This window comes from Cicer arietinum, chromosome 5, assembly GCF_000331145.2.
Source record: "Cicer arietinum cultivar CDC Frontier isolate Library 1 chromosome 5, Cicar.CDCFrontier_v2.0, whole genome shotgun sequence".
In the NCBI taxonomy this organism is placed as follows: Eukaryota; Viridiplantae; Streptophyta; class Magnoliopsida; order Fabales; family Fabaceae; genus Cicer; species Cicer arietinum.
This window is the reverse complement of record NC_021164.2, coordinates 48,050,645-48,071,394: the sequence shown is the minus strand read 5'-3', so window position 1 is coordinate 48,071,394 and position 20,750 is coordinate 48,050,645. Positions and strand designations below refer to the sequence as shown.

General features: G+C 28.6%; 2 protein-coding genes and 1 pseudogene across 2 annotated transcripts; 2 read left to right on the top strand and 1 right to left on the bottom strand.

The window, feature by feature from the left end:
* Positions 1-2,075: 2,075 nt before the first annotated feature.
* On the top strand, positions 2,076-4,755 carry LOC101503403 (uncharacterized). The gene is given in 2 exon segments (XM_073368417.1): positions 2,076-2,903; positions 2,905-4,755. Coding segments are annotated over 2 exon segments (2,217 nt in total). The 5' UTR covers positions 2,076-2,487; the 3' UTR covers positions 4,706-4,755.
* A 717-nt stretch (positions 4,756-5,472) lies between these two features.
* Positions 5,473-6,074, bottom strand: LOC105852112 (glucan endo-1,3-beta-glucosidase 4-like). The gene is made up of 3 exons (XM_012715720.1): positions 6,008-6,074; positions 5,600-5,854; positions 5,473-5,507 (listed from the first exon to the last, which is right to left on the bottom strand). The coding sequence occupies exons 1-3, from the start codon at positions 6,072-6,074 to the stop codon at positions 5,473-5,475; spliced, it is 357 nt and encodes a 118-aa protein (XP_012571174.1).
* Positions 6,075-12,979: 6,905 nt separating this feature from the next.
* On the top strand, positions 12,980-20,052 carry LOC105852111 (uncharacterized; annotated as a pseudogene).
* Positions 20,053-20,750: the final 698 nt, after the last annotated feature.

Here is a 20,750-nt window from a genome sequence, read left to right as displayed (position 1 = left end):
ATATTTATATTTTCAAAATTATTTTTATATTTATATTTTATTATTTTTCAATTTTATATTATAAAAATGAACTCATATTTAAAATATAAATTTTAACTAAATAGACAAAATATAATAAAATTTTAGATTAAATTATTGATTCATGAACATTATATTAAAACAAAATACAACAGTTTATTTATATTATATTCATCAAATTCAGCCTTAGAATTTTGGACTTAACCACTCAAAATAAAATCAAAACAACACGTCTTTGACTAGGATGCCATGCACTATCACACTCACATATGACATGACTGAAACAATCACCGTCGAGTTGAAATTGTTGAGATGTTGTCTGCATGCTTCCGTATCACTCACGTCAAATTTAAGTTTTCTTCTCCTTTTCCAAGTCGTCTTTTTTGAAGTTATTTTCTTTTTCAAGCTTTTCCATAAACCAATATCTTATATAATAATCATATTAAGATCATAATATATTAATTATAATTTTTTATATACATATATATAACACATATTAGTGAGTTAAATTTTAATAAATTAGAATATTATTTTTTATTTTTTTATAGAAATAAAATTCTATTATAATTAATGCACACAACTACGAGATTTTAGAGACATTCAATATAACAATATTGAATTTTACCGATTGAACTAAAAATAAATTAACACATTATTAATAAAACATTATATGATATTGTATCATATTCTCATATTACAATCAAACAATACTATGTATGATTTTCAATAATATTTTATAAAACTAAATGGATTTTTTTTTTATTTATTAAATTTGAAATATCATATTGACGATAGTTTAAAAGAAATACAAACATGCGAGACTCATCTAAATGTTAGGATATTTTACTAGTTAATAATATAATTTAAAAGCATTTAATTATTGTTCATGTTGATCCTTATGCTCACGATGATCCTTTCATTCTTACGAATTTGATGAATTGTTTTGTTTTATCGACAACTTGAGAATGAGAAATTCAATTTTACTAATCATAATAAGTTGAAACAATTTGGCAACAAGTTGAAAACATGATGTTCAAAAAAATTCTTGAAGTCCAAGTCTTCCTATATTAAATGCATATTTATATACGTTTTTAATCCTTTGAAATTTTAACATTTTACTCGTAATCTTTGTAAAAAATTATATATTTTAAATTATCTAGCAAGTAGTTTCAATTTTTATTGGAATTTAACAATACTGTTCTTTAAAATTTAAATTTTTAAATTATTTTTTGTAAATATATTTAAAATATTATAAAAAAAATTGTACAGAAGTTTATAATTTTTTAACTTAAGATGAATTAAATATAAATTATTAAACGTCATAAATTCAAGATAAAAATAATAAAAATATAGATTAAAAAATTGAATTTAGAACTCTTTATCTGTAAACTTTTTATAAAATTGTAAACATGTCTGTAAAAAAATTATTAAAAAATTTATGTCGACATTTCAACAGAAATTAAAACTTTCTGCATAACAATTTTATAGAGAGTAAAAATATTTCATTTCCAGCAACTAAAAGCAAAAAAATTAAAATTTTATAAAAACTAAAATGTTATTTAATCTTATATTACATTAATTTAGCAAAAGCTACGATTTAAATTAAAATAATAATAATAATAATAAATAAAGTCAGTTAACCATAACTTTAGTAACTCCCTTTGATTAAATATGCAACAAAACTTCTACTCACTAAGTTGAAATTACTAAAATGTTCTCTAGATACTTTCTTATCACTTGCTTAAAACTTCCAAGTCTTCCACTGCTTTTTCTAAGTCATCTTTTTTATAACTATTTCCTTTTCCAAGTTTTCCCATAAACTAACATCTTATATAATAAACATTAAAATCTTGTAACATATGCCACTTTGCTACAACAATCGTATCTAGCAATCATACTTCAATTTGAATTAAATCTAGTTCTCAAATTCATGACCATTCTTACTTCACAAATGTCACTTATTTTGCTTCTTTTATCTATAACTACATTCCACAAAAACGCATGTGAGGGGAATTTCCAAAATATTGTTCAAGATTTGCAGAATATCCCTAACTAAAGATCCAACAGCATGTCTAGCAACCATAGAGTAGTTCAATGCAATGAGAAAGATCGAGAGACACTATTAATCTTCAAAAAGGGAATCACCGATCCTTTTGATCTGATTTCAACATGGGCAACTGAGAAAAATTGTTGTACATGGGAAGGAGTTCATTGTGATAACATTACCAATAGAGTGACAAAACTTGATCTAAACACCAAACCTTTGGAAGGTGAGATGAATCTTTGTATTCTACAACTTGAATTTCTCACTTACTTGGACTTGAGCTACAATGAATTTGATGTGATAAATATTCCAACTATTCCACACAACATCACACATGAATCTAAACTTTTGTACCTTGACTTATCCTTCAACTATAGATTGTTCGAGATTTGCAGAATATATTCTCCAACAAAAGATCCAACAGCATGTCTAGCAACCATAGAGTAGTTCAATGCAATGAGAAAGATCGAGAGACACTATTAATCTTCAAAAAGGGAATCATCGATCCTTTTGATCTGATTTCAACATGGACAACTGAGAAAAATTGTTGTACATGGGAAGGAGTTCATTGTGACAACATTACCAATAGAGTGACAAAACTTGATCTAAACACCAAACCTTTGGAAGGTGAGATGAATCTTTGTATTCTACAACTTGAATTTCTCACTTACTTGGACTTGAGCTACAATGAATTTGATGTGATAAATATTCCAACTATTCCACACAACATCACACATGAATCTAAACTTTTGTACCTTGACTTATCCTTCAACTATAGTCCTGAGCTTCACATGGATAATCTTAATTGGCTTTCTTCACTTTCTTCCTTGGAGTATCTCAACCTCTAGAATTGATCTTCATAAGGAAACCAATTGGCTTCAAGTAATAGCTACACTTCCTTCACTATTAGAATTACAATTGAGTGATTGTAACCTAAACAACTTTGTGATCAACCCTTCTTTTGATTACATGAATTTGACTTCACTTGTAACTCTTGTTCTTTCTGAAAACAATTTCAACTCTAAATTACCTAAAGAGTTGTTTAATCTCACTAAAGACCTCTTGTATCTTGATATTTCAATCAACAATATACATGGTGAGATACCTTCAACCTTATCAAACCTTCAAAATCTAAGACTCCTTGATCTATCTCATAACCAACTCACAGGTTCAATTCCAAGTGAATTAGGCCAACTAGAACATATTCAATACCTTGACCTTACCATAAACATGTTAAGTGGTTTTGTTCTTTCAACTCTAGGAAACCTCTCATCCTTACATCACTTATCTATTGGCTATAATTATTTCTCTGGTGAAATATCAAAAGTAACTTTTTCCAAACTCTATAATTTAGTTTTTCTTGACTTAAGTAGTTCAAATTTTTTATTCCAAATAGATTTGGAATGGGTTCCTCCTTTTCAACTTCATACCCTTCTTTTGTCTAATACAAATCAAGGGCCCAACTTTCCATCTTGGATATATACACAAAAGTCATTACAATATCTCAATTTATCAAGCTCACAAATTTCAATGGTGGATAGAAATAAGTTTCCTAGCTTTATAGAAGCAATACCTTATCTCTATTTATCAAACAATTTGTTGATGGAAGACATATCTAACCTAACAATGAAAAGCTATTATCTAAAGTTGGATCACAATAATTTCACAGGAGGACTCCCAAACATATCACCAAAGGCCAATAAAATTGATTTGTCTTACAACTCCTTCTCAGGATCAATTCCATATAGTTGGAAGAATTTGAAAGAGTTATTTTACCTTAACTTATGGAGTAATGAGTTATCTGGTGAAGGATTAGTGCATCTCTCTAATTGGAAAAATATTGCAGCCATGAACATAGGAGAAAATAAATTTTCAGGAACCATACCAATCAAGATGTCTAAAAAATTACAAGTGATCATATTGAGAGATAACAAATTTGAAGGTACTATTCCAACACAATTATTCAATCTCCCTTCTTTGTTTCATTTGGACCTTTCACATAACAAACTTTTAGGATCTTTACCAAAGTGTGTGTATAACTTGACTCAAATGATTACTCTTAATGTGGATGGATGGTATCTTGAAACTATTGATTTATTTACAAAAGGTCATGATTATGTGTATGATGTAAGACCAGAAAGGAGAACTATTGATCTTTCAGTTAATAACTTGGTTGGAGAAGTGCCATTGGAATTATTTCAGCTTGTTCAAGTTCAAACTTTGAACTTATCTCACAATAATTTTATGGGAACAATACCAAAGACGATTGGTCACATGAAATATATGGAATCTGTTGATCTTTCTTATAATAAGTTTTTTGGTGAGATTCCTCAAAGTATGGGTCTCTTAAACTTTTTAGAGTATTTGAATATATCTTACAATAACTTTTTTGGGAAAATCCCAATAGGAACTCAACTTCAAAGTTTTGATGCATCTTGCTACATTGGAAATCCAAAATTATGTGGAGCTCCTCTTAAAATTTGTACCACAAAAGACAAAAATCCTAAAAATGCAACTACATCTATAGAGAATGAAGATGATGAGTCTTTAAGAGAGTCATTGTATCTAGGCATGGGAGTTGGATTTGGTGTAAGTTTTTGGGGGGTTTTGTGGCTCTTTGTTTCTGATTTGATTTTATATTGAACAAGTAACCGATATAACATGTCCATATAAATTGATATAACAAAATTTAATTGCACTAATGACATTATAAAAATATTATTTTTTTATTCATTATGAGGTGGAAAAAATAAGATCTTAGATTTTTATATCTCACAAAAACAGTTATTCGTCGCAGTCGTTGCAATAATATTATTGGTTTTTCTTCACGTTGTTAAAACGGAAACAACGGTAAAAAAAAACTGCTATACATACCTTTACCTTTTCGTTACGGTTGTTTTCTTAGTCTCGGTTTTTAAAACCTTGTTGGACTTATATATATTACCTTACAATGTGTATATTTGTAGTGTGTACATATATAAAATATTACAATCCTTTTCTTGTCCTTTTTATAACATTTTTTTCACCTTTTTAATTGTGTTAATTATTTTTTACGAACTTTCATTTAATTATATCACTTTTTTTTTTTTGGGTTTTATATACAAGGATGGATTTAGTAGGATCGACATTGGGCCTGTGCTAGTTCTGGCAGGCAAAAACACATGATCCAAATTTTTTTAAAAGTACTATGGGGTTTCAAAAATATTAAGAGAGAAAAATTCATAATGCAGAAACAATATAAGATTTTGGAAAGAATGGACGTGTGCTTGTCAACTGTTTATATTTGCAGAAGAGAAAATTTAATGTCATGATATCAAACAACATGAATTTAAAAGACGCAGACAGAACATTTTAATTTTTTGATTTTGTCAGGTCTTCACTCTGAGAAGATAAATGACTCCAAACTCCATTCAAGGAATATAATTAAAAATGCAAGATTCATAGCCTGTCATTAAACAAGGGAAAAAAAATATATGAAATTGTTTTATAAAAAATAAAATGGAATAATTTAAAGATAATAAGAGATAATTGAATTACTTGGGTCATTAGTAGTGAGGTATCCAGCAGCATTGAAATAACAAGAGGCTCCTTGGCTCTTAAACCTCTGATAGTAATTGTTGAAAGCATAGGAAGCATGGTCCTTCACAGTATTTGGAATGTAACATGGTTGGTTCCATTGTATATTTGTGCAATCTGCATCACCACCCATTGTACTGCAGGCCCAATCTAATGCTTCCTGCACCGCATAATCTGGTGCCTGCGGATCAGCTATGCACCACTCCTGTAAGTCTCCTGAAATAATATGATTAAAATAAATAAAATATATATAGCATAATGCAACATATCCTTTTAATTTAACTCATTTTGAAACAATGCCAATTGGTAAACTCTCTTGCAAAAAGTGGTAACACAGAAGAACATGAATTTGTGTAATGCTGATTTTACCATATGCCTTTAAAGATAGTGTTGCAAACACCATAAGTATCAAACTTTTGAACATTACACAAGTCATTGTTCTTATAAGAATATATGAATCTTATTTTATTTTATTCATTTACAAACAACACATTTATACAACACATATAGGTACGATCATTAATGATTAATATTTGATTTTCTATATATATATAAATGTTTGGCGGGGTCATAAAATGAATTTATGAGTTATAAAATCTGATTCGTGATAGCTATTTACGAGGTTATAAAGTTTTCATCATACCTATTTATGAGGTATAATGTTTTTTATAAGTTAATTGAAATAATTTATAATTTTTTTTCTTTCAATTTTACCTAGTGTGCATATGGGTTGGGTTCGATCAATTTATAATAGTTTATGACTAATATTTGATTGTCTATATTTTTTTTCCATGTATTTGATTATCTATTTAAATTATATTTAAAAAAAATATAGTTTATGTTCGGCGAGGTCATAAAATGAGTTTATGAGTTATAAAATCTCATTCATAATAGTTATCAATTTCATTTGAGTTGAGTTGAACTCTCAACCCCTGATTTTTCGATCAAACCTAAAACAAACCACCCTGATTATGAGTGAGTTTGGCCACTAAAGCAACCGGTTTAAGGCTTTATGAAAGACAAAACTTTTACTTAATCAAAATCCTTTAAAATTAAAACATATAAATATTTTCTAAATTTAATATTGTCTCAACAATATTAAATCAATTAAAAAAGAAATATTACATGATATCAATTACATTAATTTCGCGATGTCAAATTAAAATTTAGAAGGTTTTTACCGAAAAACTTCAAAAAAAATTTCGGTACAAAAGTGAAAAAATTGTACTAACAAAAAATTTCAATAGAAAGATTTAAAGTTTTCCCGTATATAAGGTGTTTGCGTAAAACATTAAAACTTTCTAAGAAATATTTTAAAAACGCAAAAAATACCATAAATAATGCACCATAAATATTTTAAATAATAATATAGGTTTAATTGCACTTTTGGTCCCCTATTTTAGTTGAATCACGAAAGTAGTCCCACCATTTTATTTCTCCTCAATTTTTGTCCCAAATAGAATTTTGGTTCAAAATTTGAAGAAATGTCATTTTTAAAGTTGCACTACACCAGTTATGATTATAGATTTCATGTACAATTGTTGCAACACGAGATCTTGAGACATTACGTGACTTAAATAAACGCAAAAAAAAATGAAATTTTATCTGTTTGGGAATCAAAACTGGGGAGAAATAAATTGGGGGACTACTTTCACGATTCAGCTAAAATAGGGGACCAAAACTACAATTAAACCAATAATATATTATAAATAATTAATAATTAATACACTATAAATACATCATTAAATAATCAATAATTAATACACCATTAAATAATTAATACACTATAAATAATACACCATAGACACACCATAATAATTAATAATTAATACATCATAATTAATACACTATAAATCGTCGTTTCTACGCAATGTTGTCGAATAAATCTTTTCTTGAGCAATTCTTTCTCTATAGACGACGAAGATTCAAAGTCACACTTATTCTTCCTATAGCTTTTTGATCTCTACCTCTAGCCTTAATTAATTAGTTAAATTCTTTTTTTTTTTATATCTTCTAAATAAAAATAAAAATAATCATATTATATTAATTATATAATTGATTAAAAAAACGTACCCGATAGTAAAATGGAGAACACTTAAAGAAACACAAACTATAATTTTTGATACTATAATAAAAATGAGAATAGTTATAATGTCCAAACTATTTTTTTTTTATATTTTAATATCATCAACATAAAAATAAGACAATTATATTACATTAATTATAATTTTTTATACTTTAATTCTTTCATGTTAGTTTTTTTTTTTGAAATAAGTTAAAGAAGTTCTCCGAACATATAATTTATACAAATGATTAAGGTTTGTCATTAATTAATTTTTTAATTATGTAATTGATTAAAAAAACATACCGAGAGTAAAATGGAGAACAAAGAAATACAAACTATAATTTTTTACACTATAATAAAAATGAGAATAGTTATAATGTCCACACTATTATTTTTTTATACTTTAATTTTTTCACGTCTTTTTGAAAATCAATCACTAAAGAAGCTGTAGAAATGTAAAATCGATATACAAGATAAATATTTATCACTAATTAATTAATTAAAATTAATATATTTTTTATATCTTTTAAACAAAAATGAGAATAATTATAATTTATTATAAAAATAATACACATGACAAATAATTGTTATTAAAGAATTAGTTAAAATTAATATTCTTTTAAAATAATCGGGATAAAAATGAGTACAATTTGCAATAAGAATCATGAATTGAACAATTTTGAACGAATAAATAAATGTGTAATCAATGTATTACTTGACTTATTAAATTTATTGAATTTGTGCATTTTTTTCCTAAGACCAAATAAGAGGTTATTTGGTGCTTCGGTTATATGCTATTTTGTGTTTTAGAATGGATAATCACCAAATACATTCGAAGTCATGATTTTATGATATTATATTTAGTTCAATTGTAAATTATACATATTAAAAACTACATGAACTATAATTAGTTTTGTTTGATTAACACTATTTATCATTAGAAATTATTTAAGTTTAATTTATTTATATTTTTATGATTATAGTTATAGATTAAATTTTTAAATTTCAATTATAGTTCACTATTCATTTATGCATATTAAAATGCAACGTTTAGAATGTTGAAGTCATTAATTGAATTTGTCTATATTGGATTAAGGTTAATATATGAATCTGAATAAAATAAATATTGTAACGAGATGAAAAAATCAAACGTGCACTTAATCAGCGAGATAACAGAAAGAAAAAAAATAAATAGAAAATAGGTTTATGTGAAAACCAGTTTTTAAATAAAAATATAAATAAATAAAAAATTGATGTAGAGGAGAGAATTAAAACTAAAAACTAACCCTAAATCATTTTGTTCTATGATTGAGAAGAAGAGACAACGAAAACAATAATAAGTCAAAATGTATAGAATTTTTCGAAAGCTCATACCTATTAGTAAAACTTAAGGTTATTCGCGATATTTTGGATAGTACAATTGATGATCAGTGATTTTAAAAGTTTTATCCCCACTAAATTCAATTGGAATTTTAGAAAAATTTAACTAGAATATATATTTTTTTTTTAAATTAACCTTTATACCAAAAAACTTAAAAAAAAGTTTTTCGGTTGTATAATGAAAAACTTAAAAAAAAAAAAAAAAATAGTACAGAGAAAAGTTTTACAAACTTACATTTAATTATATTACTTTTTTTTTTTGGGGGGTCTTGTATACATGGATGTAGGTAGTAGGACTAACAACTAACAATGGACATGTGCTTGCAGACCAACAATACATGACTCAATTTTTATTTATTTATTAAGACTAGGGTCTCAAAAATATCAAAAGATAAAAAATTTATCCGACACTATAGGGTCTAGAAAAAAAAAAACTCAAAATCTTAAAGAAAAAAAATTAGATTTTTGATATTATCGATGATATTATGAATTTTTTCTTTTTTTTAGGCTATTAACGTTGTTTATAAGTTTTTAATGATATTTAAAATTTAAATAAACAATACTTTTTTTTTTCAATTTGTGCTTTTTAAGAATAGTTTTTAAAATTAAAACACTGCTGGGAGGTAATATTTGTCAACCATTTAGATTGTAGAAGAGAAAAACTTTAATGTCATAATATAAAACAACTTGAATTTAAGAGATGCAGACTTGAGAAATGAAATAACTCCAAACTTCAATCAAGGAATATACTCAAACTTGCAAGATCCATTGCCTGTCGTTAAACAAAGAAAAAAAAAATATGAAATTGTTTTATAAAAAATAAAAAGGAATAATTTAAAGATAAGTAAAATAATTGAATTACTTGGGTCATTAGTAGTGGTTATTCCATCAGCACCGAAATAACAATATGCATCTTGCTACATTGAGAATCCAAAATTATGTGGAGCACCTCTTAACATTTGTACCACAAAAGACAAAAATCCTAAAAATGCAACTACATCTGGAGATTTTGTGGCTCTTTGTTTCTGATTAGAAAATGGAGACATGCATACTATCAGTTTCTTGATCGAGTGGTTGACAAGCTCTATGTAACTTTGATGGTAAAGTTAAATAGCTTTCACAGAAGTAGAGCACCTACTAGTTAAGGTTAGGGAAACCTACTTCACAGTTTACTAATAGTTATTGCTAATATGTGCGTGCTTGTATTACATATTAATATGCATATATTGGTATGAGAAATGATATTTACTGTTCATACATATGTTTTAAAATATTATAGTTATTTTTATTTTATTAAATAAATAATCTTGTAATTATAAAAATAAGAAGAAAAAAAAATTACGCTCAGTATATAGTCGTCTAGAGATATGATTTTCTATTGAGTTTAAAAAGAAAAAGCTTTCGATTCATCGCAAGCAGAAAGTGTGATCATCTAGTAATTTTCAAAAGTAGGTCAGTTTAGTATTATTTTTTCAAAGTGTGTCAATTTAATATAGTTAAAAAAAAAAAACACAAATCCCCTCCCTTAATTTAATTAGTTAAAATAAAAAAAATAAAACCAAAGAAAATCCCAAAATTGCAATCTCCATCTGTTTGTTCGTTTTTTTTTTTTAACTTAATTAGTTTTATATTTTAAAACTAAATAAGCATTTTAGAATTTATTAAAATGATTTAAGTTATTTAAAATTAAAATGAAAAATGACATGACATTCATTCTTTTATATATATATATATATATAGGGTTTAGGGATATATATATATATATATAAGTGATAATTTCATAATTAGATCGTCACATCATTAAAATTATGTGTCCAAATTGATAAAGGTATAAAATATCTGAAATTTCAAAAATCACGGAGATTAGTAGGGGTGTGCAGGTTTTTTTTTTTTTTAAACTAAACCATATTCATTTTAAAACTAATATATGAATTTAGATTTATAACTAAATTCATTATTTGATTTAAAAGCGGTTATAAAATTAATTGTAAAATTGGTTATGATTAAATAACCGATTTATAATTAAGCAACCGGTTTTGAAAAATTTAATGTTAAAATCAATTTTTTCTCAAAAATTAGTTAAAATTTGATTATCTTTTAATATTTATTTTTTTAAAAAAATTATTTATTTCGATAAATTTTTAAAAAAAATTTCTCACCAAATTTTTTGAGAAATAATTCGATTTAAACTTTTTCTAAGAAAAAAAATATAATTTTTTTTCGACATTTTTTTGAAAAATTATTTCTAAAATTTTTCAAGAAACAAAATCTCAAAATTAACAAAATATTGGTAGTGGATAAAAACCAAATATAAAACATAAGTGAGTATTCAACCGGTTTATAAATAAATCGGATTATAACCATATGATTTGAACCGAATATTTAAAATTGATTTGGAACCAATTTTAGATTTGAGTCCTAATCAGATTTTTTTCACAGTCCTAGATATTAGAATTGCAAAAAAATTATGCGACTATAATTTCAAATTTCAAAGAAGCATATACCATTGATATTTTCATCAAATAAATATTCCAACCAAGCTAGTCAATGTGAACCCACTCAATTTCCACCTTTACTTAATAATAACATGTTTTCCCACAGGTAAAATAATTTACCTTTCAACTACTAATTGTTTGGAAGTCCCATTGAAATTATTTCGGTTTATTCCACTTCAATCATTTAACTTACTAGACTTATTAGTTATTATCATCCTTGCGATGGATGCACCAGAAAAAAAGTTTTAGAAAAATATTTTGATTTGATTTATTTTTGTTTTTGTAATTAATATGTAGAATTAATGTGTACTTTTTGTATATGATTATTTCTTACCCGATCAACAATTAATGTCACATTAGTTAAAAAATATTGTCTAAAATAAATGTCACTTTTAGTTTTTAATTTGATATTAATATTCTACTTCAATTGGCATAAGGGAATCTAACAAGTGTTAGAGGAAAAAGTATCCTTCTAAATAGTCTCTTATAATAGACAACAAGTTAATAATAATCTTTGGTGATGAAGAAATGTTAGTAAGTTATTTATCTTCTATGGGCTACACTGAAGCTACAAAGAAGCCATAAAGACTTCTTTTCAAGCCTTGGAAATTTCAAGCATTGTCTTCGTGGGTGTAGGGTCTCCTACAAAGAAACCAAAATTATATACTACATATTTGATGTCTGCAAAAGCCATGTTAGAAAAATGGGTTTTGTAAAATTAAGGAAATTGATGGGATTACTTGAGAAGAATGATATATATGGGCTGAGATATATATATCTACCAAGATTGATAAGGATATAGTCGCAAAATAAAAAAGGGAGAACAAGATGACTCATCTAGAAAATCGAGCACCAAATACAGAGAAGATGGTTATTTGCAACATTCGAGAAAGTTTTCAGAGTGCAAGAATGATATACGCTGACCAAGTGGTTGTCACCGAAGAAGATCATGTGGATGATGATGCTTTCGATTTTGTGTACCCTTGTCCTCCAACCACAAGTCTCGAGAACTGGAAGATTATCGAGTTTCCTTTGGTTTCTGATTCATGCTCAAAGTAATTGTGTATTTTCAAATCCTTTTGCTCTGCCCAAGGTTTTAGGATAACTCATTGTTAGGGAGTACATGTATTTCAATTCAGTATTTGTTATTAATAAATGCATTTTGAATTCTCCAAATATTTTTCTCTCATTTGATTTCTTAAAACCTATATTCATTTTGTTTTCCTTTTTTTTTATCATTAATTGAAATAATGTAGATCAGAAAATGGTTCATTTGAAAGTAGCATTGCTATGATTTATTCCTGTAATTTTGAATCCCCAGTTAATCATGCTAATAAGGATTGTGAAGAAGATTATCAGTTTCCCCCTGCACTAACAAGATTAGTGGAACAAGAAACTTAGATGATTCAGCATTATCAAGAACCCATCGAGGTGATCAATTTGGGAACTGAAAATGACAAAAAGGAAGTTAAAATTGGCGTCTCCATGAAAGAAAGTGAAAGAGAAAAATTGGTTAAAATTTTGTTTGATTATGTGCAAATTTGTGCATGGTCATATCAGGATATGCATGGGCTTGATAATAACATAGTTGAGAATAAGTTACCACTCAAGCCTGAATGTACCCCTTATTAAATAGATATTGAGGAGGATGAGGTCTGACATGTCGCTTAAAATTAAAGAAGAGGTCAAAAAAAATTTGACGCAAGTTTCTTAGAGGTGGCCAAGTATTCTCAATGGGTTGCTAACGTTGTCTCAGTTCCAAAGAATGATGGGAAGGATCGAATGTGCATTGATTATCAAGATTTGAATAGAACTAGTCCTAAAGATGACTTCCCATTACCTCGTAGTGATGTCTTGGTGGATAACACTACTCAATATTCTTTATTCTCCTTGATGGATGGTTTCTTAGGGTAAAACCAAATCAAGATGTCCCCTAAAGATATGGAGAAAACCACATTTATCACACAATGGGAAACTTTTTGCTATAAAGTAATGTCATTCGTATTGAAGAATGTTGGAGCAACTTACTAGAGGGCGATTATGACTTTGTTCCATAACATGATGCATAAGGAGATAGATGTTTACGTGGACGATATGATTGCAAAGTCTAAAATCGAAAAAGACCATGTTGTTAACCTTCATAAGCTATTCGCAGGATTGATGAAATACATACTTTGATTAAACCCAACTAAATGAACTTTTGTTGTGAGATCAGACAAGTTACTTGAATTTATTGTTAGTCAAAAAGGGATATAAGTAAATATGAAGAAAGTGCGAGGAATACAACAAATGTCAGCTCCTCGCATAGGGAAAAAAGTTTGTGGATTCTTGGGTAGATTAAATTACATTGCTAGGTTTATATCACATCTCACTGCAACATGGGAGCTAATTTTTAATTTGATGCATAAAGACCAAAAGGTTGAATGAAATGAGAATTGTTATAAGGTTTTCGAGAAGATTAAGCAGTACTTGTTAAAACCTTCAACTTTGGTGCCTTACGTTCTTGGAAAACCACTTATTATGTATTGAATAGTACTCAATGAGTCGATGGATTGTGTACTAGCGCAACATAATGAATTTGGAAAGAAAGAACACCCAACTTATTATTTGAGAAAGAAGTTTACTAGTTGCAAAACAAGGTATTCATTGCTAGAACGAACATGATGTGCATTAGCATGGGCTGCTCGTCGATTGAGACAATACATGTTATGCTATACAACCTGGTTGCTTTCTAAAATAGACCCAATCAAGTAAATTTTTTAAAAGCCTAATCTTACTAGAAGGAATGCTCGTTGGCAGATGTTGTTATCAGAATATGATATGGTGTATGTCACACAAAAGGCTATTAAAGGAAGTGCGTTGGCAAAGTATTTGGTGCGTCAACGTGTAGAAGATTATCAATCAATGCAATTTGAATTCCCTAACGAAGATATAATGTCTTTATTTGAAGAAATATATATTTTTTTTATAAAGAAAAATGGACTTTGGTATTTGATAGTGCTTCTTACGCATTAAGGCATGAAATTTGAGCCGTTTTGATTTCCCCAGAGAACTATTTGACTTTGTTTACCACTAGGTTGTGTTTTGACTGCATAAATAATATGACAGAATATGAGGCATCTTCCATGGGCATGGAAGCAACCATTGAATCGAAAGTAAGAATGCTTGAGGTATATGGAGACAATCTCGTATATTGTCTAGCGATGGAAGGAGAGTCTGATGGCAAACCATGGTTTCGTGATATCAAATCATATGTTAAAAACAAGGTCCAATGGGTACTTCAAAGAATGACAAAAAGGTTATAACAAGGTTGTTAATGAATTTCTTCTTAAATGGTAATGTGCTTTGTAAGAGGAATCATTATATAGTGCTTCTTAGGTGTGTTGATGAAACTGGCGCAGAGAAAATCATTCAAGATATTCAGGAAGATTCTTTTGGAATACATGTGAATAGGCATGCAATGGCAAGGAAAATCTTGAGGGCTGACTATTATTGGTTGACCATGGAGTCTGATTGATTTAATTGCATGAAGAAATGTCATAAATGTCAAGTCTATGTTGATAAAGTACATGTACCGCCAACCTCTTTGAATGTCTTGAGGTCACCATGACCATTTTTAATGTGGGGAATGGATGTTATTGGACTCATTAAGCCTAAGACTTCAAACAAACACCGATTTAGCCTAGTATATGTTGGTTATTTCACAAAATAGGTTAAACCCGCTTCTTATGCCAATATGACAAGGAGTGTGGTTGTCAGATTCATTAAAAGATAATTGATTTGTCAGTATGGCTTGCCAAATAAGATTATCACTGATAATGTGACCGATCTGAATAACAAAATGATAAAGAATTTGTATGATAGTTTCAAAATTCAGTACCATATATCTTCACCATATCGTCCAAAGATGAATGGAGCAGTAGAGGGGCAACAAATAAGAATACTAAAAAATTAATCCAAAAGATGGTAGAGACATATAAAGATTGTCATGAAATGTTTTCATTTGCATTACATGGTTATAGAAGCTCCATTCGCACCTCAAAGGGGGCAACTCATTTCTCATTGGTATATGGAATGAAAGCAGTACTTCCCACTGAAGTTGAAATTCCCTCGATCAGAGTCTTGATGGAAACAAAACAAGAAGAGTCATAGTGGACTCAATCACAATTTTACCAATTGAAGACTTAAAGAGGCATACGAGAAAAAAGTATGTCCTCGTGAGTTTCGAAAGTTTGGGATAAAAAAAATAATTAAAAAAATTTGGAAGAGCGTGATGGAAACAAAACAAGAAGAGTCATAGTGGACTCAATCACAATTTTACCAATTGAAGACTTAAAGAGGCATACGAGAAAAAAGTATGTCCTCGTGAGTTTCAAAAGTTAGGGATAAAAAAAATAATTAAAAAAAAACCTATAAAAAGTTCAAGGTTTACAAAGTTGAGATGACTCCAGCTTGTGCAATCTTTATTCTTGGAAGTTGAATGAAAGTTCTAAATTACAAGAATATCTAGCATTTGTTATTCTTCAAAGCAAAACTAAATACAAACATCCCTACATTTTCAACTGAAACATGGTGTTTTGTTTCTTATTCCCATTGTATTTGTTTACATTACCTTATGCAAATATGGCAATACACTTTCGTGTGTTGACATTATGTGCATATATTACACCTCTTTGAGAAGTAATACATTTTATCGCTGATTGTTTTAGTGTTTTAAAACGTACTTTATGACACTAAATGCTAGAGTTTGAAATGTCTAAAAATATGAACAAACATATATTTTAAATATTTTGATGCTTGGAAAACATATACATGAAACTTAATACACTCTTAAGATATAGGAGTGTGTAAGAAGGAGGAAGAGTAATCATTTTAAATTATGGACTTTGCTTCAATACTTTGCCTTTGAAGAAGATCCCACTGATGTACAAGGTGTCATTATGTGAAAGTGGTATTCCTCATATTGGGACGTCTAAGATCCTACCAATTGGGGAATCTAAACACGAGGACATGAAGAAAAACAAACTTGTCTATAATACATGGCTTGCATGAATCATGCATCTTACACTCATATTTTATTTAAGTTTAATTATCTCATTAAGTGAATTGTCTATAATATATGTTTTAATGATGCTTGGATACCCCCAATAACCAATCTGAAGATGATCATCTACATTCACGTCAATCTTTGTCGATCTATGCACGGTAACCAGTCCGAAAACGATCAATTATGAGTGTATGGGTGCGGGTTGACCCGACAACCCGGTCATCCAACCCAATTTTTACCCGTACTTAGTCACTTTTGGGTCCGACCTGACCCAACCTATTGAAACCCGTTTATATTTAGTTCGGGTAATGGGTTCAACAATTTGAACCCGTAGGCCCGACCCAGTGACTAGTTATATTTTTTTAGTTTATTTTGTTTGAAAGCCCAATATGATTTCATTATTATTCTTCTTCTTCTTTTTTCAACAGCCACCGCACACCTTCTTCTTCTGTTCTAGCAACCGCGCTGCCGCCCACCTTCTTCCACACTTTATTCAACACATAACCCCATCCCTTGCGTCGGTCACACGAATAGCCGAATATAGTGAGTTCTCATTTCGTCTCTTCTCTCTATTTCCAGTCGCGTCCGCTTACTTTTCTCGTTCAATGAATAAAAGCAAAAGATTCTCAATCACAATAAACAAGGAAATGAATGATTGATTCATCTCTTCCTACTTTTTTCATGGACGAAGCCTTTAAAAAAGTTTCTTAAGAATTTTCTAGACATCTTCATTTGTTTCTGGAATGTAACTTAAGCATACATAGAATAGTTGTTTTTTCTAGGTAATTTAAGCATATGGAATGTAATTTTAAGCATACATACAATAGTTGTTTTTTTCTATAATCTTCATTTCTTCAAATTTTTTCTCATCTATTGTAATTCTTTTTTCTAAAGCTATTCAAGTTAGTTTCTCAACACAAATCGAAATTCGACTTTTTGTTTTCAAAATCTTATCCAAAACATGTAAGTTTTCAACAAAACTTTTTCTAAAAGTATTTTTTTCAAAAAAAGTGGTCAAACAAATGTAATCATTTATGAAATTTCACTTTGAGTCTCTGATAGGTAGGTTATCTTGTATATAACATATCATTCGGCCACATGCAACTGTAGTATGGCATACGACATGAACATTGTATTTTGATTGAACTGTTTTAGGTTGAATTTGAAATTTTCTAACTATATTATTGTATAGATTTGAGACAAATGTAACAAGTACAAGAAGCTCATAATCAATTTGCTCCACAAGAATAAGAGGCTTCATCACAACATGCACAAGATTTAGCCCTCTCACCATTGCTGCCAACTCAAGCAACAAGGTAAGCAAAAGTAAACCTAGTAAAGCCTCTTCTAGGGCTTGGTTGCATTTTATTAAGGGAAATGATACAGGTACATGTAAGTATTGTGAGAAAGTGTAAGCAACAAATAATTATAGTCATGGAACCACTAACTTGCTTAGACATATAAATAAGTGTTTGTGAAATCCAAATAGGCATGTTGATAAGAAACAAAAGGAAATTGTTCTTGGAAAGAAAAATGATGATGAAGCTAATAGTGTTAGTTTTAAACTTGTTGAATTTAATCAAGAGAGAACTAGAATAACACTTGCAAAGATGGTAATTATTGATGAACTCCCTTTTAAATATGTTGAAAATTAAAGGTTCAAACAATTCATGAGTAAGGCTCAACCTATATTTAAATTTTTTTCTTGTGTTACTGTTGCTAAAGATTGCTTGCAATTTTATTTTGATGAGAAGGAAAAGTTGAAAAGTGCGTTGTCTAAAAATAAACATATGGTGTCTTTGACTACTAATACTTGGACATCGATCCAAAATATGAATTATATGTGTGTAACATCTCATTATATTGATAATGGGTGGGATTTGAATTATATGTGAGTTTTAGTTTGATTTTCGACCACAAAGATGAAATCATAGGGATAACTTTAGAAAATTGCATGAAAAAGTGGGGGATTAGGTCTATTTGTTGTGTTACTGTTGATAATGCAAGTGCTAACAACTTGGCTATTGCATATCTAAATAGAGGTATGATTGTTTGGAAAGGTCGTACTTTATTTAATGGGGAGTACTTACATATGAGATGTAGTGCACATGTATTCAACTTGATTGTCACTGATGGTTTGAAGGAAATTGACTCATCAATTTCTAACGTAAGGGTTGCATGTAAGTTTGTCAAGTCTTCTCCTAGTAGGTTAGCTACTTTTAAGAAGTGTGTAGAAGTTGTGAATGTATGTTCTAAAGTAATGGTAACGTTTGATGTACAAACTAGGTGGAACTCCGCCTTTTTTATGTTGGATATTGTTGAACAATATGAGCATGCATTTTATCGTTTAGAACTGTTGATGTGATATTTGTGTCTAATGGTAGTGAGATAGGATGATGTCCTAATGAAACTGATTGGAAACGTTCCCATGTTTTTGTGAAGTTTTGGAGGACTTTCTATGAAGCGACCCTTTCTTTTTTCTAGGTCATTACATGTTACAACCAACTCTTTTTTTAAGCAGTTGATTGAAATTCAAAAAACATCGACTAAATGGAAAGAACAGAGAATATGTTGTTTTGAAAAAGATAACTGCAAATATACAAGTAAAATTCAACAAATATTTGGATAGTGGTGAGATAAATTTTCTTTTTTTTGTTGTTGTTTTTCTTGATACCCGTTATAAGCTTGAGTATATTGAGCTTTGTTTTAAAAGAATGTATGACACTAATAAGTCTGATGATATGATGGAAAAACAAAAAAATCTCATCGGTAAATTGATTGAACACTATATTGTTTTGTATCCCATTATTAATGAAGCTAGTGATTCTAGTACCTCGAATCTCAACATGCACTCACATTCTAACATTCAAAAGGGGGATAAGGATGATTGGGAAAATTTGTTTAGATTGAACATGAAGAAAAAACAAGGCGAGTTGCAGAAAAGTAAGTTGGATAGGTATTTAGAGGATGGTGTTGACAAGCACTCCTTTGACATTCTTAAATGGTGGAAAGGAAAAATAAATAAATATCATATTCTTTCACGCATAGCTAGAGATATTTTGGTTATGACAGTGTCTAGTGTATCATTTGAGACGATGTTTAGTACAATAGGTCGAATCCTCAATTCATTTTGTAGTTCATTAAATGCCACTACGATTGAAGCTTTGATTTGTACCTAAGATTGGATCAAATCTACTAAGAAAATTGATTTAGCACCTGAGTTGGTTGAAGTACAAAAGATTGAGTCGAATACGATGTTTTATTTTAATTTTCAAATTGATTTTCCTTATTTTTGTTTATTCTTTTAATTATTTGATGTGCTAATGAGATTGTGTATTGTATTTAAAATTTTAGAGTTGTCTAGATTAGTTTCAATTGATGTTGGGTGACTGCTGTTGTGCTTAACACAATCACTACTACATCTTAAGGTACTTGTTATTGCTTTGTTTCATGTATATTTTATTTATTTATTTATTATTTCTCCTTTTTATTTCCTCTCTTTTATTATTGATATTTGTTTTTACAGATTCTCAATTGTTCTCTTTCATAATTTGAGGAACTTGTGAAGTGTTTGGACTTATTGGACTTGAAGTTGACATTGCTTAGAATTGATGAATTTTCATATTTTATTGATTTATGTTGGCTTTACCTATATATTTGAAGCTTGTTGAATTTATTTATGTATTTAAAGATTGTTAGATTTATTTTTTTGTGAGAGATTGTTGGCTTTTTTAAGAATTGAATGATGTGATTGAAATTTTATGGTTTTTGAGACATTCAAGTATTAAATGTATTTTTATTCAATTAAAATGTTATTGTTGTTATTTGTGTTTCTTCCACAAAATAAAAAAAACAAGTTACTATTTATGTATATCCCGCCAACTCAACTCGTTTTTGATTGGGTCAATTTGGTTCGAGTTAAATGAAATAAATACAGATTTAGAACTCAACTCAATCCAAAGATAATAGATTAGTTCAAGTATCGAATTTTGTCAAAATCAGTCCAACTCAATCCGCGTAAACCCCTTTCTCCTTTATTTGTTTCCGCTTTCTCTCTCTACTAAGTGCAGCCGCACACTCTTCTTTTCTATCTTTTTTTTTTTTTTTTTTTTTTTTTTTTTTTTT

What these genes read in the sequence shown, in the direction of transcription:
- LOC105852112 (XM_012715720.1), bottom strand. Translation starts at nt 6,074, where the DNA reads ATGACTTGTGTAATGTTCAAAAGTTTGATACTTATGGTGTTTGCAACA. An exon ending in ACTATCTTTAAAGGCATATG is followed by an intron (nt 5,855 to 6,007) that starts GTAAAATCAGCA and finishes ATATTATTTCAG; the next exon opens with GAGACTTACAGGAGTGGTGC. An exon ending in CCTCACTACTAATGACCCAA is followed by an intron (nt 5,508 to 5,599) that starts GTAATTCAATTA and finishes GTTTAATGACAG; the next exon opens with GCTATGAATCTTGCATTTTT.